The following is a 24,029-nucleotide window of genomic DNA, read 5'->3' on the forward strand; positions in this document are numbered from 1 at the left end:
GCATCACTTTTTTTTTTCTGTGAGCTGAACTCCTTTAGTTCACAGTAAGTTCCTGTTAAAGGAGAAGTCAACCCAACAAATTTCTTTACAATAATATTTTGTCGGGAAATGGATGGATGGATGGATGGGGAGAAAATGAAAGTGTCGCTCAGCTTCAGAAAACAGGTGAGTCGTGATTGGTTGGTAGCTGAGCCCTCAGCAACTCTGCTGTCATTCTCAATTGACAGGAAGTAGCAAAATGGTTGCCCCCCGAGATGGATAAAAACTGGTGGATTTTGCTGCTTAATTCATGTTCCACAGAGGCAATGTTAATCATGCGCTTGCAGGGGCTTCCTCTTGCATTCCAAAACATTAAGTCATGAGACTCAAGACTATAAATTGACAGTAGGCGTGAATTTCTGCGCCCTGGTTAAGCATGTCCCCAATTGCCCCAAATCAGAAGTGATAGGCTCTTAATTAAACCACACGGTACAAAACGAATGGATTCTAAACAGGAATCTTGGTCAGAATCAAGGTTATTTTAGTTAATGAAAACTAACGGGAAAACTCAAATAAAAATAAAAAACAATTTCGTTAATGTAATTTTGTGACAAGGAGCTCCCCTTGCCCATATGCAAGGGCATTAATGTGTGTGGGTGTGTGCCACCATAGTAAGCGCATCTCATTTGCTGCTACGTCCATAGGCGGGCCAGCAGGTTTGCGAGCTGCCCACACTGCGCAGCTCTTTCTCCGGTTGCCTTCTATTTTACCAGCCGCTCACTGGTTTGCAAGCCACGGACCCACGGACAAGTGGGACTCCAAGTGTGTCTTGGGACTTACTTAGGGGAGACCCGCTGGATCATGGCAGCAAGAGAAGAGTTCTACAGTAAAGTCCTTCCCAGGAGACTTCGGCAGAACCGCTCGGGCTCTGCGAAACGCGGCTCCAACCTGGATGTGCTGTTGTCTATGGGCTTCCCGAGACCACGGGCGTAAGTGTCCGGTGTGGTGGGCTTGCATGTATGTTACAAGACTCACGGGGGGCTGATGTGGACATGGCCGATGTGTAGGCTGACGAAACGGCGAAGTTCGAGTGCTTTGGACGGGTCACTCGCATTTCCCTCTGCGCAGTTATCCGCTATATATATATGGTATTATAGATTACCATACCGACAACAGTTAATAACTTACAGTACGAATTTATGAACTTAAAAAAAAAGAATTGTGCCAATGTGTAGAGCGAAACTAAATAAACCGTATTTAATGCAACGCCAATCAAAATAAACACAATGTGGTGCTATACACTGTGTTTATATTCATTGACAGTTTCACAGACACTGACGTTTAGAAATTTAAATTTTGTTGGTGTTTTCTAGCCAAGAAATATATTGTCATTTACCACATTCTACATGCTGTACTGTTTTGTAAAAACAGTTATCATGCGGAGTTGTGCGGTGTGTAGTAAAGGCAAAGACAATTCTGTGTTTTAATGTTAAAAGAAGAAGGGGGAGGGGGTTATTGTCTTAAGAAATATTAGTCCCCAAAAAAATGCTGGCCACAACATTTATAAGTTGCTATGGCTCTTCCAACACAAGAGATATATCACCAGTCACCACAAAGTTTATACTGCAATGGTCCGTTTTGAGTGACACCGTCTCTGAGAGGTATTCATATGCATTTATTATTGTGGTTGTAGTTTGAAATGCATTGCATAATATCTCTTGTCAGGTTACATTTAGCTTAACACCTTTATCCATCTTGATTGCTGTAATAGTTGGCAATAAATGACCACTACTTACTACAAAATGCCAAAAGTACTCACAATGAGAAAAGGTGTTTTTGTTTATTTTTGGTGAACAATTCTGACAATTTATTTCATCCAGTTTCTGAACGAGAGATGAGCAAACTTTAATGTGTAGCAAAGGTTAAAGCCCCTTCTAAAAAAGCTTTAGCATCGCTAGATGTCTGATTAAAACTACGACCGTTTGTCACCAAAATCATATGCACATGACTTCTCTTGTCCACTTCAACCTGTAAAAATACTAAACTGATCAGCACAGTATTTTCAATTTTATGGAGGTGTTAATGGCCTTGCCTCATAGGAGCTCACATTTAATGTCAATAAAATCCAAAATAATGTGTCAATCGCTTGTACGTTTTCACAGGTTGAAGTGAACGAACATGTGTAGGTCTGCGCATATGAATTTTGCAGTTTTCAGACACTTGGCGACGACTGGATGCGGAAAAGCAAGCCAGGAAACAATAGTAATGCTGCTGTCCTAAACAAGCAGTCACTGTCCATAAATAGTGGCTGCTACAACTTGTGCTGAAAATTGTCTCCCAAAAAATAAATAAATAACTACTGAATTTTAATGCCGACATCATTTTCACAAATATAGCGACTTATTACATACATGCCAATGTTGAGCCCATTCAAAGGTCTCTTTAAGATTCTAACCTACATGTCTATCTATCATTAGCTAGTGTAGCTATTCCTGACGTTTCATGGCAAAATGAACACGAGATTGTGAGTCAATGGTGTGAAACAATGACTGTGAGTCTGCAAACATCAGTGATGGAATGACTTTCCAGCAGTTGTCCAATCTGTCTAGTAATCACTCACCCTATGACTCTTAAACCCCAGACAGACGACAGGTCATTGACTTTTGACGGATTATTTGTCTATACAATCTTTAACCTTGTGTGTGTAGTTGCACAGGTTGATGGAAGAGTTCAGAGTTCAACAGAATTCAAGCGTATGATCCAGTTGGGAGATTTGCTGACGCCTTGCTTTAAATGTGAATAGGTACCACAAATTGTCTTGGCAATTATAGTTGAATTCCTAATTTGATGATTTCAGGGGCATTCAATGATTACATGTTAAAAACAAAATGTGAAGTCTAATTAATTAATTTTTGTCACTACAATATCATTATTGGGACTCAATGTCATGACTTTTCTGATCATTTAAAAAAAAGTCAGTAAATAAGTTTGATCATGAACAATAGTTTGCATAATTTAACTAATGTTAAATATTAAAAATGGCAGTCATTTACATCCCCTTTGCATATGGTACCTACACCATAGGCCTTAAGTTTTTATGGGCAGACCATGTTCACGACTGGTGTGGCAAGTGAGGCACTGACACCTCTCGTGTATAAAAACATGAACCCAAAATAGAAGATTATTCTATATTTCAATTTTGACCTTAATTGGAACATGTCCCAATCAAGGTCAAAATAAAATGGTTTAATATTCGGTTTCAAAGCTTTTAATTATGCTTTAATCAATACCACACTGTTTAACAATGTGATAGCAAGAAACACAAAATAATATTTAATATAAGGTCAACCTCATTGGTGTTCAAGTCTTTCATGAGTTTTAGCCAAGCAAGTCACAAGACCTAAAATTAGCGACTCAAGTCATGTGACTTGAATCCCCCCACATCTTCCACCTATAATAAACAGAGGTGGCAGATCCAGGTCCAGAAAGTAAAAGCCCTGCCACAGTTTGGCTTTAGCCCCTGATGCTAGCTAGCTAGCTAGCTCCCTAGCAGGTAAACAAACACCATGGGTGCTAGCTAGGGAGCTACCTAGCTAGCACCTGGGGCTAAAGCCAAACTTTGGCAGGGTTTTTACTTTCTGGTCCTAGATTTGCCATCTCTGCCTATAAAGAACAAGAGTGAACATTTTTCATAACAAATAGTTGCTGTTGCATAATGGTCTATTATATAAGCGTAAAAAAATAAATAATTACATTGTTGTCATACAACAGGATAGTAGAGTGAGTATTGAGTGTTTCACTTTTTGTGTGTGCGTGTGTTTTTTGTGTGCAAAACAATTGAATACAGTGTGCCACTTTTTCTACATCAGGAAAATATTTGTACAATCCATCTTTGAGTACTGTGTGGAGTTGGTCATGAATTATTGAGTATTTTCCTGTTTTCTTTAGTGCAATATCCTGAGCTTATTAAGGAGGCTTACATCTTCCTCATTATTGCATTTTGGGCTATTTCAAGATAACCAATCCGAGCAGTGTGATTTCATTTGATGTTTGATGTTTTTATTTTCATTGCACAAAAAGACAAGCATAGATAATAGTAGTATGATGTATCCTTCCTGAAACTGGACGATTATGCATGTAGTCTGGATATAGTGTTGCACTTACTGTACTTCCAGTTACTGAAGCATGGTGCTCATGTCGTAGTTCATCGGATGCTCCGTGCGGAAGCAGAGAATCAGACAACCTTATCAGATTATGGGGGCGTTCAAATGTTTTACTGTGTGAGCATGAAATTCAAGGATGAGTAATTGCTGGGTTGGCATTGCAAATTAACTGCTTTTTTCCTCACACAGGAGTTTCATTTTTCCGTAAGAATCATTTTTGAAACGGGCTTTTTATGGCCACTCCTAGTTTAAGTTTATTGTTACACTAAACATTAAACAAAGAGAATAACGCCTTGTCTACTTAAAACAACCACATAGCTTTGCCTTAGCTAAGTCCATTTAGCATAATGCTAACGCACAATCCAAGACGCCATAGTTGGTTTAACGCATGAAATGGTCTCGCGGTGTTATAACCCTTCAAGCAATGACTGTTTGAACACAGACAGCGCAGCTACGTCTGTAGGCAGTGTTGGAAATCATTTCTTTGATTTCTGCGTGTTCAAATAAAATTCAAAGTTGAAGTCTCGTGGAGAAGTTCGCTAGCTTTATTTCAGAGTCTGAAAGACATCTTTAGAACCTGGCTCAAACAGCCCTGGCCCAAAAAGTGTAACCATCTCAAAGTACACGCATACATTTATACAAAAACAGTTCCCACCCCCTTAGTCTGCAAATAAGTATCTTTTGCCCCTACAGACAGAGCCCCCCATGTGGCACTTCCTGTCAGCAGAGTGAAATACACTACTTGATAATCTTACTTCAGTTCCTATCTTAATCCACTCAAGATGTGGGTAAACAATTGGCCCCCAGTGCCTCCTGGCACCAGGGATTTTTATGGACCGACCTGATTGCATTTACAGACATCCCCTCATTTAGATTGAATCAGAAACCTTACTTCCCCAGGGAAGAGAACAAAGACTATAGATTAACTAACATATGGGGAACAGTTGTAACATATCTAACTAATCTATCAAAACACAAAATATAAATTGAAACAGAAAAACAATGTTAATAATCTAACAGCAGTTAATATAGCAAAACTCACGGGCTCCTTTATCCTTCCCAAAAATAACGAATATAACTTTCTATGTACAGTATATGCGTGTGTCTGTATTATGCTGCCCACTAGTGGCCAAGGCATGTACACCAAAAGGAGCAGTGACTCCAGTGAATGCAAATCCTGGTCATGTTTTAGCGGAGAAGAGACACTTTGTTAGTTGTGCTTAATTCGTCATACTCAAGTGGCTTTGCTACTAATCTGGTAAATATGCACATTGCAATGCTAATTTACCGGGCAAAATGTATGAACATTAGCAATGGCTGGCTGGTTTGATTTTGAACTATTGAGCAAGTCTGGTTCCAGCTGCATGTTTTCAACCGGACAGATGTGTAGCTACGGTTGCTGTGCCAGCAGTTACTCGTAGCAGAAAGATGCTAGCAAACCATGTCAGCCTTCTGTAAGGTGAGGCACGACCAGTTCGCTGTAATTAGCGATTACTAGACCTACCAATAGCCATCCATCCACCATTATCTGAACCTGTTGATGTGACAGAACATATTTTTTGTATATTATTGAAATTAATACTACCGGTAGGATGTTAAAATGAATGAAAATTTGAAAATCAAAAATGCTGTTTAGGTTATATTTTTATAGCACTGCTGGAAAGAAAGACTAGCAGTTGACTAGCCGTTGCTAGTCTGGTTAGCTTCTTTCTAGAAAAGATGAACATCCTACTGTCACTACTTACTTCCTGGTTACTTACAGCTGCACATAAACTAATCTGTGTGAACACATTGGATGTTTCCATTTGGAGTTTGTAAATAGGGCATGACAGAGTTGAAAGGATCAGGAACCAAAGTAGATTTGATGTAGCGTTTAATCTCCTGCCCAATTTGATGTGGGTTGTGTGTGCGTGTGTGTGTGTGGTCATTCACGTATTTATGTGTGTCTGTACAGTGTACACGATAATACATGTGGCACTTGGTAGCATGTTGACCTTTTTAGTGATTAGTGTTTAGTGATGACGGGGCCATCTGTGGCTTTTAGTACCTTAGCCAATACAGTAACTGGACTGGTTTCAAAAGCCCGCAGCTCCTGCTACCTCCCCATACGTATTCACCCGTCCAAAGGTACTGGAACAGGGAGATTGTCATGTGACAAATAGTACCTACATAGAGTATGATTTCGGTTACTAAATGTGTCTAATAACAATCGTTTGTGATGTCTATGTTGAGATCTTAAATTTTAACAATATGTTGTTCATGTATGTGCCGCGAGATTTGTGGCTATTGAAGCACTTACTCCAACAGTTTGATTTAAAAAAGAATACAGTCTATGAACCCAAAAGAGTATCTTAGTATTGTAGGATTTAGTAATAAATGACTCAACATTCATATTTTACAACACAAAAATAGCTGCTATGAGAAAATATATTCTTTAAAGTTTATGTTGTTTACATCTGTGCCTCAAAGAGGGGGTGGGGGTTATGGACCCCTTCGGCCCACCCTTGGGAATGGGTCTGATAAGGACTGCAAGGTTTTGGGAAAACCAACCAAGAAAACCCAAAAACTAGGTATAGACCAGGTGTGGGCAAACTTTTTGACTTGCGGGCCACAATGGGTTTGAAATTTTGACAGATGGGCCGGACCAGGAGCATTTGGACCTCATAGCACAGTAAACACACACAGATAAATGTACAACCCGATTTACTTATAGTGTGCACTAAGGACTGCGTTTTTCAAATGTGCAAAATCCACTTATTTAAAACAGCTTTTCTAATAGCTTCATTTTTATTGTTTTAGCTCAACTTTTATTGTGTTTTTATGCTTTGTAAAGTGACCTTGGGTGTTCTGAAAGGTGCTGTTTTTAAATGAAATGTATTATTATTATTATGATTATTATAAAATAGCCCTAATCCAGGTAGTACGTTTGCCTCAATGAATGTGCAAGATGCGGCATTTACACACTATTTGGCAAAGTGGGAGGACAAATGTAAATAGATTATAATAGCACATACACTGTGATCTGTCAAACCTGGTGATTGCATCTATTTTTAATAGATTTCAATTCAAGGCGTAAAGTTAAAGAAATCAAGATTTATTGAAAAAAGATGATCACTTTCAACATTCAAAACATATTATTACCCAACGAAATACTCAATGTCAATCATTTCTGCTCCACTGCTGTGTATAAAGGCACACTCAATTAAAAGACGCACTTTCAAACTTTTTTTTCATAACAGAACATAAGTAGAAAAACTCACAAATTTCAGCAGTCCGACGTTTTTTCCTCTTAAATTTGGCGATCCATCCGTGGTGACATTGGAAAGTTTACTCCAAGGAAGCTTCATCCTCTCAATGACAGCGGACACATGTGCATACAAGTCCTCTCCTCGCGTTTTCCCCTTTAGCGACTCCATGCTCAAAAGCTCCTCAGTTATCTCAAAACTGTCGTTTATCCCTCGGATGAAAATTAGGAGCTGAGCAGTGTCTTTTATGTCGTTACTTTCATCAAGTGCCAGTGAATATAACGTAAAGGTCCCCGCCTTTTTATTTAACGTGCTCACTATATCTTCATCAATCAGTTCCACACGGCGAGTCACTGTCCTGCGTGATGAACTGATTTTTTCAAACTTGCCTTTGGTCTCCGGACACAAGAGACTTGCTGTCTCTACCATGCATTCTTTCAAAAACTCGCCTTCGGAGAAAGGCTTGCTAGCCTTCGCCAATTTGAACGCCAGCAAAAAACCTGCCCTGGTACTTGACTCCTGAATTGAAGTTTGTCGGTGAAAAAAATTCTGCTGAGCCTGTAAATTAGCCGCCAACCTCTGTGCAGTAGCCTCCCGTTCTTGTGTTGACTGCTTGCTAGCATAATTTGCATGTTTCGTGGCAAAGTGACGGCTGATATTGTACTCTTTAAAAACCGCAACGGCTTCTTGGCATATCAGACATACAGCCGTTGATCGGACTTCAGTGAAAAAATATCGTGTTGTCCACTCTTTATTAAACACTCGGCCCTCACCGTCCACTTTCCTTTTCTTTGGTCCGCTCATTTCTACAGACGGGGTCAGATGGTCACTCACAGCAGTCCTTCACTTTACGTGAGACCGCGCCAGCGATTTTATTTTCTGCGCCCTCGTAATTAAAGAAGCGAAATAACGCCATAATATGTGTGTGTTAAGAGCGGCAACTTAATCGCTGTCCTTGGTACCCGCAGTAAAGCACTATTAGGGACGTGAAGGGAATTTTTTTTGTGCATATTTTCTCTGGCCCACCCACAATAAAAATCATGGCGCCACCTATTGGTGAAACGCGGGCATTGCAGGGACACAATTTAATTAATGATTTTGAATTTTTTTCTAGCCTTATTGGATAAGTTCGGCGGGCCGGATTGAAAAGCATAACGGGCCGTATTTGGCCCGCGGGCCGGGGTTTGCCCATATCTGATCTAGGGCCATAACCTACTTATGTGAAACGTAAACACAACAGCTTCATCAATACTTCTGGGACTGACTCATCGAACAAAATAAATACCAGCGCATTTTTAACCAGGTGGGCAGTCGAAAATGTCAAAATCTTTTGATGAAGTTGTGTAAGTGTAAGATGAAGACAGCAAATGACTGAGGGTGGGGAGGGGTCTCCAATTGCCCATTTCACAGCACAGGGGAATGAGAATAGCCAAATCAGCGAAATTACCAACACTGGGTCTAACTGGGTCATGAAAATAAAGCCCTTACAATGTTTCTCTACATGTGCTTTGATTCTTCCTTAAAATTAGTTAGTCACTGACACCGACAGGCAAAGGGGATTACAAAATGCGTATTTTCAAGAAATGAGCAAGGTTGTTGTTTGTATGAGTCTTGCATGTCTCATTGGCCTTCTTGACCAAGCGGCCGTCAGAGGAAGCAGCCTCACTTCCCTAATGGCTCGCCCACTGCTGGAAAAACTCGCTCACTGCTCCAGTGTGTCATCCATTGTGCGATTGCTGCGTTCACTAATGCAGAAGTCAAATTTTGTGTGGCATAAAAAGTGTCAAGTCTAGTCCAAAAATGATTGAGGAAAAGCGTTCGGACCATTACCATGTGTAACGTGACATCCATAAATCTTGTGAGGATAAACTTCCAATACAGAAGGGGACTATCGTCAGAAGAGAACACAACCAGAAATAGAAATGATTGCAACATTAGAGGATTCTTTATATTGGTTAGTTTTTGGTAGAGACAGACCAATACCAATACCGATTATTACTAGTCAAGGAGACCGATAACCGATATTTGGAGCCGATAATCAATTTCAGTAAAAGGGAGAAAATATTGCCGCCAACAATTTTTAAATTACAAACTCCAACTCTTAACTTTGTTTGAATGTCTTAAAGCATATGTTTATTAAACAACTTTTCAGATTTGTAAAATTATGATTTTTTTCTTTTTAAATCTTAGACAATCGTTATCTTTGCTTTAAAATTCGAACAAAAAATTCAGGGCGCTCCCAGGGTCAACAGTATGTCTTGAAAACTAAATGAAAACCTAATTGACAAGTAAATGTCACGTATGGGTTGTGTTTGTTGGACCCCGAAAGAAAAGGGCGAAAGTCACTCCATTTTAATAGAACAACAAAAAGCGCACAACACGTGGACAAAAGGTTGCTTAAACAAAAGGCGACGACGACCATATGATGTACGTCGTGGGCAAAAACAAGAAAACACAAAATCACGCCGGAGGGCGGATAAAATAGAGAGGAGTGTAGCACACAAAATTGGCTAAAGAAAAACACTACTAGTCTAATTACTAGTGGTGTCCACAACACCAAGAAAGATTGCCGTTAGAAAGGTAGCACTATCGTAAACGTCAGGTATAGTGAGTAGCGTCGCGAAGCAATAACCGACACGCCTCTCTGATGTGTCGGCCCTCCAGCTGTTTCCCTAGCAACTGCAAGGGAGAAATCGGAAACAGCAGAAAACCAAAACATAACAGTAAATATCATAGCTCCCTATAGTTTTCTACAATAAATACATGTTGCCAAAATGTCAAAATAACTGAAATGTTCAACTTTCATGTATCTTTGTTTTACTTTCAAACAAAACCAAAAGATGAAAATGAAAACAAAAATGAGATGTTCCTCGGGTCAGCAGCATCTCTTATAAAGTTAACTAAAAATCTAAATAAAAAGTTCCCTGAGATCAAAACACTTTTAAATTAATCTATTATAGGTTGCCAGATTTTTTAAAAGACCAATACAGATATTCGTCAAAATGGGAAATATCGGTCTATACCAGACATGGGCAAACCCCGGCCCGCGGGCCAAATATGGCCCGTTATGCTTTTCAATCCGGCCCGCCGAACTTATCCAATAAGGCTAGAAAAAAATTCAAAATCATTAATTAAATTTTGTCCCTGCAATGCCCGCGTTTCACCAATAGGTGGCGCCATGATTTTTATTGTGGGTGGGCCAGAGAAAATATGCACACAAAAAAATTCCCTTCACGTCCCTAATAGTGCTTTACTGCCGGTACCAAGGACAGCGATTAAGTTGCCGCTCTTAACACACACATATTATGGCGTTATTTCGCTTCTTTAATTACGAGGGCGCAGAAAATAAAATCGCTGGCGCGGTCTCACGTAAAGTGAAGGACTGCTGTGAGTGACCATCTGACCCCGTCTGTAGAAATGAGCGGCCCAAAGAAAAGGAAAGTGGACGGTGAGGGCCGAGTGTTTAATAAAGAGTGGACAACACGATATTTTTTCACTGAAGTCCGATCAACGGCTGTATGTCTGATATGCCAAGAAGCCGTTGCGGTTTTTAAAGAGTACAATATCAGCCGTCACTTTGCCACGAAACATGCAAATTATGCTAGCAAGCAGTCAACACAAGAACGGGAGGCTACTGCACAGAGGTTGGCGGCTAATTTACAGGCTCAGCAGAATTTTTTTCACCGACAAACTTCAATTCAGGAGTCAAGTACCAGAGCAGGTTTTTTGCTGGCGTTCAAATTGGCGAAGGCTAGCAAGCCTTTCTCCGAAGGCGAGTTTTTGAAAGAATGCATGGTAGAGACAGCAAGTCTCTTGTGTCCGGAGACCAAAGGCAAGTTTGAAAAAATCAGTTCATCACGCAGGACAGTGACTCGCCGTGTGGAACTGATTGATGAAGATATAGTGAGCACGTTAAATAAAAAGGCGGGGACCTTTACGTTATATTCACTGGCACTTGATGAAAGTAACGACATAAAAGACACTGCTCAGCTCCTAATTTTCATCCGAGGGATAAACGACAGTTTTGAGATAACTGAGGAGCTTTTGAGCATGGAGTCGCTAAAGGGGAAAACGCGAGGAGAGGACTTGTATGCACATGTGTCCGCTGTCATTGAGAGGATGAAGCTTCCTTGGAGTAAACTTTCCAATGTCACCACGGATGGATCGCCAAATTTAAGAGGAAAAAACGTCGGACTGCTGAAATTTATGAGTTTTTCTACTTATGTTCTGTTATGAAAAAAAAGTTTGAAAGTGCGTCTTTTAATTGAATGTGCCTTTATACACAGCAGTGGAGCAGAAATGATTGACATTGAGTATTTCGTTGGGTAATAATATGTTTTGAATGTTGAAAGTGATCATCTTTTTTCAATAAATCTTGATTTCTTTAACTTTACGCCTTGAATTGAAATCTATTAAAAATAGATGCAATCACCAGGTTTGACAGATCACAGTGTATGTGCTATTATAATCTATTTACATTTGTCCTCCCACTTTGCCAAATAGTGTGTAAATGCCGCATCTTGCACATTCATTGAGGCAAACGTACTACCTGGATTAGGGCTATTTTATAATAATCATAATAATAATAATACATTTCATTTAAAAACAGCACCTTTCAGAACACCCAAGGTCACTTTACAAAGCATAAAAACACAATAAAAGTTGAGCTAAAACAATAAAAATGAAGCTATTAGAAAAGCTGTTTTAAATAAGTGGATTTTGCACATTTGAAAAACGCAGTCCTTAGTGCACACTATAAGTAAATCGGGTTGTACATTTATCTGTGTGTGTTTACTGTGCTATGAGGTCCAAATGCTCCTGGTCCGGCCCATCTGTCAAAATTTCAAACCCATTGTGGCCCGCAAGTCAAAAAGTTTGCCCACACCTGCCCTAGATTGATAAAAACATTGCCAAAATCAGCCCAGATGACAATGATATTTTTTTCACCTACAAAGTGCAACGTTGTAGGCATCTGGACAATTCATTAAATTACGCTTTATGCACATAATGCAGGGGAAGTTTTTTTTGTTTTTCATGCTCACAACCTAAAGTAGTACTGCAACAATGTAAGTTTGCTGTCACCCTCTTCTTAGTCATGTCTTGCAAGCATGAACATTCATTTTGGTTGCTGTTGTTTATCATTTTAATGTGCAAAATCTACCTGTAGTTGCTGATTTCATGCATTTTTGTATTCCAAACCAATTTTTTTTTATTAATAATGTGATATTTGTGATAATTTTAGTACTGCAATTATGATTTGTTCCATTAATTTTCTTTTTGCCTTCATCTTGACTCATTTTTAAGTAGAACTCAGCATCAACGATATAGTTTGTAGAATATCTTAATTTTGGAATTAACTTTAATTATGAGTTAATTTGTGTGAGTTTATTTTAGTGTTAGCCATGTTGCACGTGTGTATGTGTTTGTTTGGTTTGTAAACAGGAAATGTGAGGATGAATTTAACAGCGCAGCTGGAGGGACATTTCCGCAAGTGGGTGGTGTGTGCATGTGTGTGTTTCTGGGTGGGCACATTTTTGTTCTGTTAAGAATCTGGAGCGGTGATTATTTGTCCGTGTGTCCACTGCGTGTTATTGCCGGTTTTTTAATGAAAAATTTATATTTTTCTTCCAAGGGTGTATTGTAAAGCTTTTCAGCTGAAGTCCCAAATGAGGAAAATTGTTCCTTGAATTGACTGAAAATGCGCAAAACGTTTCCATCTGTTCTTCTTTTGAGAGGGGACTCCGCCGCTGTAGGATAAGAACCACTTTAAAAAAAAATAAAAAAATTTAAACCTCCAAAATTCTTTATCTTCAACTTTTTAAAACACACTGATATTAATCAAGCAAGCATTTATTTATTTATTTATTTATTTATTTAGGAAAACTTACATGACAGCTATGTGTTAAACGTGATAAGGCAAATAGTTTAGGATTTTAGGAAGATGAGCATTTCTAAAACGGTTGCATTAATGATCGTAAATCAGACTTGACACAGAGCAGAAAGTTCATGGAGGAAACATTTTTGCTTTTAAAATTGAATTATTTGTATTCGCCACATTGTTATTGTTGCAATTTTAGTCGTAAATACTTTATTTTTTATCTTTTCTTACCTAGAAAAGCTCTACAATAACAAATGTATTAGTAATAGTGGAAACTGTTTTTCTGACACCCTCCTTTCTCACTCTGCCAAACTCCACCGTTTTTTTGTTATTTATTATTGTTTTTAACTAGCCATGAGGCCCATCTCAAATCTCACCGTCAAATCTCATTTTCAGTATGTGCCGTAAGACACAGAAAAATGGATGGTGGGCCGCAAATGGCCCCAGGCAGTAGTTTGGACACCCCTGATTTATTGCATTGCCATTTTTCAATGGATAAACTCAACCAAACAGCAAAATGTCCTGCTCATTTGTGAAAGGTGAATGTTTATTAAATGCAACCCAAACATTACAATTATTCACTTATCAAGATTTTGACGTTTTTATCTAGGCAGAAAAATGGCCAGTAAAGAGATGTTACAGTATAATCAGTATTGCACTTTCTTGCATGTTACAGCTTAAAAGCTCTGGCGTCAACTGGAGGCCGGAGTGTTCAAGCAGCTTGTGACTGGTGAGTGCAAACAATGCTTGAGTATGCACTATTTGTTACGGAAACGTATTGTATTCCCTTGGGGGGGGGGGGGGGGGGGTGGATTCCTGTTATTCGGACACATTTTTTTCGGGGAACTTTTTTTGGGTGTAATTTTCTTTTTTATATTCAGTTTTTCAGAATATTTTTTTCAGTTTTATTTTTTCTGCCTTTCAAAAAATATTTGGGGGGGGGGGGGTATTCAGAAAAAAAACTGTAGGAAAAATTTATCAGAAAACAGAAAAAAAAAAATCTGAAAAACATGACTCAGCTGCTGATCTGTTTTTTGGAGGGGTTTTATTTTTTATTTTTACCTCTGAGCTCCAAGTGACTTGTTGCAGACTTGCTAATGGCGGACACTTTCCCGCACACCTCCAACATATCTTCAACTATATCACTTACTGAGTCCTAAATCTGCCACGTCGTCAGAATTCTGACTTTATTCTCATAATTCTGACTTTAAAGTGAGAATTCTGAGAAATAAAGTCAGAATTCTCACTTTAAATCAGAATTTAAAGTCAGAATTCGGAGATTAAATGCAAAATTCTTACTTTAAAGTCAGAATTCTGGGAGAATTCTGAGAATAAAGTCAGAATCCTGCTAAACAATTTTTTTCTCTCTTCACTGGCCCTCTTCCGTAAACCTCGAAAAAGGACAAAATCCTAATTTGGATCAGCACTATTTTGTACCCCTTTGTAGATATACAATTTAATAAACAGATAACGGAATTTTGTCATTTAGCCAATACAGAGACATTTTGAATATATATATGCTAATGGCTGATTAGGATTTTGTGATGTGAAAAATAAGCAACATCTTTTATTTGGATACTTGCCAAAATGTTCTCCATTCTTCCATATCATTTCCTGAAAATGCTTTTGTAATTATTATTTCTCGCTAACAAACAAATGCCATTACAACATAAACCAGCTGGATATGTATCACTTGTACCTCAGGCTGTTCTCACACGTGGATGACCCATTCCTGGATGACCCTTTGCCCCGGGAGTTTGTCCTCTACCTGCGACCCAGTGGACCGCTCCAGAACCAGCTCTCCCATTTCTGGCAGCAGAGCCGGGTCAAATGTGGCAAAAACAAAGCCCACAACATTTTCCCTCACATCACGCTGTGCCAGTTCTTTATGGTGAGTAAGGGAATCATCCAACTACAACTCAAGGGCTTTCAATTAATAGGTACCGATCTCAGTCATTTCTTTGTGTTTGATTTTTCTTTAGTGTGCAGATCACAAGGTCGAGGTTCTATGTGAGGCGCTCCAGGCTACCGTACAGCAGTGGCGGGGTCGATTTCCCACCCCGCTGCCCCTCGAACTCTACACATCCTCTAACTTCATTGGTCTTTTCGTAGAGGAGCATGTGGCTAGTGTGCTCAAGCAGTTTGCGGCCGACTTTGGCACGGAGGCAGCCAGGAAAGCTGGTATGAACCATAACGTTGACGTGGATGGAGGCTTATCACCCACATGGTAATCGTGATGAACCATGAGCAGTTTGTGACAATGAATAATTTGGAGGTCCGGTTGGATTATCAAAGCACTCACTCAGTATGTCACTGTAATTTTCTAGTGCAAATTAGTCTAATGAGCAAGAATCGTTTTAGAGAACTGAAGTGAAAAATTTGATTTGAGTCAATGTGTGATACGGGCTAATTGTAGTCATATGCTTCATGGTGAACAGACAGATTCGGGCATATCAAATTTTATTGTGCAGAATATATGTCCTAGGGGTGGGAATCTGAGTGTCTCACGATTCGATTCGAATTTGATTTTTGGGTCTGCTATTCGATTCAGAATCAATTTTCGATTCAAAATGATTTTTGATTCTAAATGATGTAATTGACCATTATTTCTGCTTCATTTTATAGATGCGCAAAAAATTGTCATGAATCAGAATGACAAATGGAGACATTTAACTGTCTTTTTTTACATTTAATAAGTTTTGAATTGTAAAGAAAGTGCTTTTTTCCACAAAAACAATGCTTGGACTACAACTGCTACTCAATGTAGCTAGCTCTAAATGTTATCGCTTTTACAGTATATTCTGCCTTCCTGAGCAAACTGACTACAGTTTAGCAGACAGCGAACACTCCCTCAAAAATAGTCCAACGCTGGTATCTGTTTCACCGTGTTCCGTTCTCCCTAACCATACAGATTGGACGATTAAAGCAGTGACTGGTTTAGCTTGCTTCAATGGAAAGTGCCATTGACTCACTAATGCTAATTAGCGCTACTCGCGGCACAAAAGAACAGCTATTCATACAAAACGCTTCAGGAAGGTATACAGAGAAGCATATTAACATTACTAACCGGCATATGCTCTTCCTACGCTGCAAAAAAACATATTTTATTGGCATAACTTGTGACTTTTTCCTTCTACTCTCTAATGTGGCTACAACTTAACAGTGTATCAGAACGCGCGGAACCACACTGCCCCTAAGTGGCCAAATCGTGCTCCCAATAAAGGCATACACAAACAAGGGCAAGATAGTATAAAATAATTTCAATAAAATCGATTTTGGGACATTTAAAATCGATACTGAATCGTACCAAATTAGAATTGCGATTCTTATGAGAACATTTTTTGGGGCACACTCCTAATATCTACAGTGATGCACAACACTAAACTAGTTTCCTTGTTTTAACTTTTACACAGTCTGTTGGCAGGTTAAAATTAGTTGTATTTTTATATTACATTAGGTTGATTAAAACTCTCCTGTTTTATGTAGAGGTCCACGTGGAGCCTCATAAGAAACAACTCCACGTAACGCTGGCCTACAACTTCCCCACCAATCACCTCGCTTCACTGGAAAAAATGGCCAAGGGCATCGAGGTGAAGCTCGGCTGTGATTGGCTGGTAGTTCTTTTCTCCCGGGACATTCGTTTTGCGAACCATGAGGTAATACGTCTGTCTTATTGATCACTTGACATTACTGTTCTATATGTGGTAACTGAAATCAGAAAAAGAACATCTGTTCTTCATTTTTGATAGGCTGTATTCTAGAAACTGGACAACATCAATATTATTTAATTTCCTGTAGGAAAAGTCATTTCTCAATATCAAGAACGCAGAATATGGTCTTCATGTCAGTGAATTTGTTATAAATGTATAGTTATAGTTAAAGGGGAAGTCAAACTTTAACATTTCTTGACAATAATAAATTATAAGTGACCTCACTAATCTAAACATGACATTCTGGTTAATATTGCACTGCAAAAAACAAAAAATCTTAAGATATAATTTTTTAAATGTACACTGAAAAAAACAACTTGTAAGATTTACTATCACTATCACAGTTGCTGGGCTCAGGCAATGACCAATCACAGCTCACCTGTTTTCTGAAGCTGAGTTGTTATTGGTTGTTACCTGAGACCTGAGTAACTGTGATGTCATTATTGATCAAAACTGCAGAATTTTGCTGCTTAAATCGTATTCCACTAACGCAATATTAATGTATAATTTATACTAGTGGGGTTGCATAGAATATATTATTGTCAGGAAAAAAATTTGGGTTGACTTTCGCTTTAAGTTAAACGTGATTCCTGTCGTATTAGCCATTTTGATAGCAGCACGAAATGCATCTTGGGAAAAAGCGGTTCAGATAATGGATGGATGGATATTTTCCTAGCCACGTTTTTATAAGTCACCAAGCGATGAATCATTGCTTTAAGCTGACAGACATGAACAACATCCGGGTAATCCGTGCGTACTTTCAGTTGACAGGGCCGCGACTGATGACCTTTCACGAGACCACAAGGACAAGAATGCCAACTGAGAAACAGCTAAAAAAAAAACTTTTAAAAATACAATTCAATTCATTCTGGGAGGGTGTTTGGCCTTTAAAGGGAGTTTCAATATCTTTTCTGCTACAGTGGCCAAACATTTGCCATCATAAAATGCCAGGTTTTTTTCCCCTCAGTTTATTGTCACAAGTGCAATTTTTCAATTTGCCTTATCATCTCTGATATACTTATCAGCTACATATTGTCCCACTTGCAGACTCTACGAGTGATGTACCCTTACATGCCACAGAATGAAGATGAAGTCGAGTTGGTGGTGGGGGATTTTGTCTTCATGTCTCCAGTGGACCAGGGTAATGCCACGGAGGGCTGGGTTTACGGGACCTCCCTCACCAGCGGACTGTCAGGCCTGCTACCCGAAAACTATGTAGGCTTAGCTGACGAGTCCGACACCTGGGTCTTCCATGGGTGAGCGGGGCACACAAATTTAATTTCACTGGTTTAGTATGATGTCACAATGTTTTACATGCCTAATGCTGTTACATGAAACTAGGACTGTGCCAACAAATATTTTCTCATAAGAAACGCGATTCTCATTTAGTACAGTTCAGGATCGATATTAAAGGACCCAAAAGCAATTTTTTTGAAATTATTTTATACTGTCTTGCCCTTGTTTGTGTATGTTTTTATTGGAAGCGCTGTTCATGTGGTACACAATTTGGCCACTTAGGGGCAGTGTGGTTCCACACGTTCTGATACACTGTTAAGTTGTAGCCACATTAGCGAGTAGAAGGAAAAAGTTATGCCAATAAAAGTTGGGTTTTTTTGCAGCATAGGAAGAGTATATGCCAGTGAGTAATATTAACATGCTTCTCTGTAAATATTCCTGAAGCGTTTTGTATGAATAGCCGTTCTTTTGAGTGATAAAGGTGGCGCGAGTAGTGTGCTAATTAGCATTAGCGAGTCAGACTGGAGAAGATCATGACGATTTTTTGCACATCTATAAATTGAAGCAGAAATCATTGTCAATCAAATTATTTAGAATCAAAAATTGTTCTGAATCAAAAATCCATTTTGAATCGAATCGCAGACCCAAAAATCGGAATTGAATCATGCAACAGTCAAAGATTCCCACCCCTAGTGAAAACACAACCCTAATTACAGTTTGCCATGCCAAATTCTTCTGTGACAAACTGATCTGAACAGTATTGCATGCTGAAAATAGGATTTGGTTAGCTCTGCACTAGCAGCTTTGCTTTGAGATGCCAATGACCCAATTTATGAGTTTTCCGCAATAATTTAAGCAATGAATGTTTGAACGCAGTCGGTGGATGAACACTTGTAGACAGACATAACAATACTCAGACATATTCATTATCCTTTGTTAAAAAGAAATCATATTACTGTAGCTCACGGAGTCATTTAAAGTTATCATTGAAACTATTCTTTCTGTGTTTTTCTATGTCTGTATTATGCGGCCCCCAGGTGGCCAAGGCGCGTAAGTTAGCAAAAATGTGGCCCAAAAAGTTACATTCTTTACATTACAATTAATGATTATCTTATTATAAGTGCAATATGATGTAGAGCTTTTTTGCTAATTAAAAACACAACACATTACAAACAGTTTTCGTTAAACGGATTATTGGCATTTCCATTACTTTAAATGCGGAAAGCTTGATTTGAGACGCAAATGTTTTGAATTCTGAATTTGGTCACATAACGAAAGTATTTTAAGGCACCACATACCATCAGGTTCATATTTTGGCCTTGAGTGTGAGAATTTTTAAATAGACTTATAGAGCTTGTAAGAGTTTCTCATCCGTTTCTATTGTCTCTGTGATATGTAAAAATCCACAAAATATAAGCAATAACTTTTTAATTACGATAAATCCGTAAACAGAGAGTCACAGTATGATATTTTCTGACAGCAGTATCTTCTTCTCCATCACAGCTCCCATTCATTCTTCAGCTGTGGACCCTCTGATAAGGCTCGTAAGGAGAGGGGGCTGTTTGATGGACTGCTGGACAGCCGACACTCTGATACGAGTCCTGGAGACACGCCAACCGTCAGTCTTATTTGTCATCCAGTGCAGGTTGCTTTGTGCTTACCAGTTACAATTATAAAATTAAACTCATCTCAGATTCTATTACTGTCATGTATTATTCATCCGAGATGCACTGAAGAACCAAATAATGATACAGAGTTGATATGGAAAAGGAAAAAGCTCTAAAGTCATTGACAGGGCATGTGTGGTTGAGCGCCAAAACAGGCGCATCTTGATTTTCGTGCCTGAGCGAGCCTTTTGGAAATTTGGCAGCCCGCGCTGCGCCACGCTGGCCTTCCCAACGTACCGAGGGCATTAGATAAGATAAGAAGAATCTTTCAAGTTGTTTTTTGTTCATTAGAATCCTCTTTATCACACAACTATTGTTTAGCCCACCAGTTTGCAGATTCGCACCACGTCTCATGCCAGACTTGCACTGATCACAAATAATAGAGCCCTAAGTTAAAAAAATAAATAAAATAAAATCACCTGATTGTAGTTAGCAGATTTTCCAACATTCTTATTAATCTGTGTCTTTTTTTTACAGCAGGTCCTGCGGATTAGTGGTAATCACACTCGACAGCCCAAGCGGTCGTTTTTTGTTTGTCGACACGGTGAGAGAATGGACGTGGTGTTTGGAAAACACTGGCTCTCACTCTGCTCAGACAGTCAAGGTCAGCACAAATCTTTAAATGCGATACCTGTAGTGTAAGAACTAAGAACCTTGACTTATGAGCTTAATTCATTTCATGTCCAAGCTCATAACTCAATTTACTTGTACCTATATATCAAATCAGATCAGTAACTTTAATGCTAATATTAAAGGTATCCAACCTGGTACACCAAAATAACACGCTGGGCATTAGTCCCCAACCATCTGCACAGATGGATTGGGAAAAAGCAAATAATCTCTCAGCGGCCATTAGTTTCATGTTGGGAATGTATACCAAAAATGTTTTATTTTTTTTGTAGGTAAATATGTCCGTTCCGATCTGAATATGCCGCCGTCTTTGCCACTGTGGGGAGGACAAAGGGATTATGACATGGATGCACCTGTCACTGTATTTGGATCCATGCAAGCACAATTAGTGGGTATGTCACTTTAAAAAAAAAAAAACTATTTTCAAATAATCATTGATATATCTTTGCGTTAAATGTTTTCCAGGTGAGGCCCTTTCAGAAGTGAACACTGTGATAGATTTTGTGTACTGCTCACCTGCCCTGCGATGTGTTCAGACTGCACAGAATATCCTGAAAGGTAAGGAAGATTTTTTCCCAAGTCTGATGGATTTGACATTCTTCTCATTGCACTAAGATAAAGGCATGTATTTTTGTGGGGACAGGTATGCAGCAGGACGGCAAGCTGAAAATACGCGTGGAACCGGGTCTGTTTGAATGGACCAAGTGGGTTTCTGGGGGCTCCCTGCCTGCATGGATACCTCCTGCTGACTTGGCTGCAGCCCATTTTAGTGTGGACACCTCATACAGGTTGAGACTCATGAGAAAATTGTTAGTTCATAGGTGCCTGGGCACATGCCCTTTTGGCACTAATGCCATTTGTGTGTGTGTGGGAGGGGGGGGGGTGCAAGTAATTGTGTTGCCTTTCAAAACAAAAATTCAACAGCATAATTTACATAAATAAAATTATTATTACGATATTTTTGGGGTCACAAGATCCTCGAAAGAGACACGCTCACATTCGAAGCCAGGTTCTTCGTCTCTGCGCCTACGTTGGTCGCTGCGTTTTTATTTTAGTCTCACTCACAGTAAACAAAAGCCAAGGTCATAGAGTGCACTGAGGAGGCGGAGGACCCCCGATCCCCTCCCTGAGTTTCATAAAGACCAAAAATCTCCGGTAAAACTAATGTTCCACTCTCCCATCCAACAACTACTGATGCATTTAAGGAACACAGGAAATGTCGGAATTTGAGTCTTACCGCGCTGTAAAAATGTAGACGTCTGCTCAATGTGAAAAATAGAAGGAACACTTTCAGTAGCTGTTTGTAACTTTTTTACTTTTTTTTTTTTAGATAAGTCTTGTGGCATGTACCCAATGATAGCTAAATTGAAATGTACTTTAGAGCATAGGTGTGAGGGTCCGCACACTCTACTATAAAGGGAAGATCAAATCTGATAGGTCCAGTCAGAGTAAAACAGTCAGGGCTCTTCGTACTCATCTGGGCATTGGCGGCGAATGCATGATGTCGAAAAAGCTTTAATATTGTCTTTTTAAACGGCACAATGCACCTTTAAAATATATGTGGAAATTGCTTCATGATGTTTGTTTGTATTTTAACCAACAGCTCGTTTTTTACAGTGTGGGGTTTGCGCCAGAGTGAGATCAGAAACACGTGGCAGTGTTTTCAGAAATTAGGGGGACAATGAAGAGCCCCTCCCCCCAAAAAACAATCTAGCTTGCCAAGATGTGACAGTTGTTGAGTCAGTTGCAATAACTAAAGCTTGACAATCTACACAGACAATTAATAAACAACATTTGCTCTTACTTGAATGAAGCTAAATGTAAAGTGAGACCTTTTTATGCTACATGCACTATAGGAAAATCATAATAACACTACTTATTATTTAAAATGTAAACTTCATGTACATTTTACATAATCATTTTTATTTCTGTAAATTTGTTGTTCATAATTGATTATTCATGCACAAATGTTAAAACAAGTTTTTTGTGGGTGATCGGCATTGGCCTTGCAGAAAAATAACTGTTTCATCATGTGTGATTTATTGTTTAGACATTTTTTTAATTAAGAGTTTTACAATGGATTTTTTTTCACATGCATGCATGCACACGCATACACACCCCCACACACACACACGCACACACACCCCCACACGCCCTCTATTAATTTCTCATCCCCCTCAGCTCCCCGCCCCACACACAGCGGCTCAGCAGTGGCATGGGTTCGAAGTTCGAACCCCAAGTGAGTGGACATTGCAGGCACATTGTCATGTGGCCCTTTTTTTCTTTTTCTTTTTTACATTGGGCACCTGCCCCTCCGAAGGTCACTGCACGCCCCTGACTTTTAGTAAATAGAGCATAATAATGTTGGGTAAATTCAACATAACTATATAATGTAGTATTTAAGTAGCACTAAGGAACTTTTTAACCTTAATAAAATATTTTCATAACACTTCTGATGAAACATCGACTTAAAACTAGTTGAATGGTACCTTTGCCATAGCCTGAGGGGGTCGGTGTCATTTTTACTGGCACTAAGCAACTTTGAGGAGGATGGTAGGAACACTGCCACACAAAAAACTACAAATGTGCTGACTGCTTTATGGAATACGTCACTTCCACCTTAACCCATTCGTTACAAAGTCAGAAGTCAATTTGAATGTACATTACCGCTTTTGTCCATATGGCGCCGCCATAATCTACTGTAAGTTCCTTAGTGTTGCTTTAATAAGTTAAGAACATTTGCTAAATTTTAGTCACCCAACAATATTTAATGAAATAGTTATGTAGGACCTGTTGACGTAACCGTGTTATTTAAATTTGATGAAGCATCTCTTATACCCAAAAATAAAGAGGAAGTGAGCTATGAGTATTTGAAAGTCCAAGGTTGGCTCAATAGCGCCCTCTACAAATTTTTAATGAAGCATCCTGATTGTATAATTCAGCTAGATTTGTGAAAACTGGGAGGCATACCTACAAAAAAGCATTTTGGAGCCATATGCTAAACCTAACAGGAAGTCACCATTTGTATCTTATTTGGGGAATTGCACACCATTTTTGGCCTGTCACAGACGTCATATTTTAAATATTTAACAAATACTAATCAGTCATTTCTCCCACTAATCTCTCAATTTACAGTAAGTAAAGAGTTGACATTTTGGGGAATATATATTCTTTTGTTTGTTTACATTTTATTATGTTACATAAAGATAAAAAAAAATAACAAAGAAGAAGATATTGTAAATGCTGGTTTCAGATGGATCAAGGATCATCACTTTTTGAGTTGAATTAAATTGCAGCATCCCCATAAACTTTTTCACAACGAATATCTTTTGCGATGAGCTACAGTATTTCAAAAAACTGGCTGATCCTTGGTTGATCTAACGCTTCACAGTACATTTCCTTTTGTTGAAGAAAGTCAAGATTCAACTGGGAAAAAGTCTAATAGAAATATGCTTGTCAAATTAGGACAACGTGTTCAGCCATTTTGCATGTAAAGATATATGATGAACCAGTAACAAAAT

General features: G+C 38.9%; 1 protein-coding gene across 3 annotated transcripts in view; it reads left to right on the top strand.

The window, feature by feature from the left end:
• Positions 1-701: 701 nt before the first annotated feature.
• The window catches only part of ubash3bb (ubiquitin associated and SH3 domain containing Bb), a 29,548-nt gene continuing 6,220 nt past the window's right edge, over positions 702-24,029 (top strand). Inside the window, exons 1-11 of one of the 3 annotated variants that reach the window (XM_086081474.1) lie at positions 702-968; positions 13,942-13,995; positions 14,970-15,156; positions 15,248-15,446; positions 16,752-16,921; positions 18,023-18,231; positions 19,715-19,856; positions 20,356-20,482; positions 20,781-20,900; positions 20,974-21,066; positions 21,152-21,296. In XM_086081474.1, coding sequence (XP_085937600.1) covers positions 841-968; positions 13,942-13,995; positions 14,970-15,156; positions 15,248-15,446; positions 16,752-16,921; positions 18,023-18,231; positions 19,715-19,856; positions 20,356-20,482; positions 20,781-20,900; positions 20,974-21,066; positions 21,152-21,296 — 1,574 coding nt within the window. In that variant the 5' untranslated portion in view covers positions 702-840. The remainder of the gene's footprint in view (positions 969-13,941; positions 13,996-14,969; positions 15,157-15,247; positions 15,447-16,751; positions 16,922-18,022; positions 18,232-19,714; positions 19,857-20,355; positions 20,483-20,780; positions 20,901-20,973; positions 21,067-21,151; positions 21,297-24,029) is intronic. The other 2 variants (XM_086081476.1, XM_086081477.1) reach the window with 2 other exon arrangements.

The sequence above is a fragment of the Leptonotus elevatus genome, chromosome 7, assembly GCF_054856555.1.
Source record: "Leptonotus elevatus isolate MCC_2025b chromosome 7, RoL_Lele_1.0, whole genome shotgun sequence".
Lineage (NCBI taxonomy): Eukaryota > Metazoa > Chordata > Actinopteri > Syngnathiformes > Syngnathidae > Leptonotus > Leptonotus elevatus.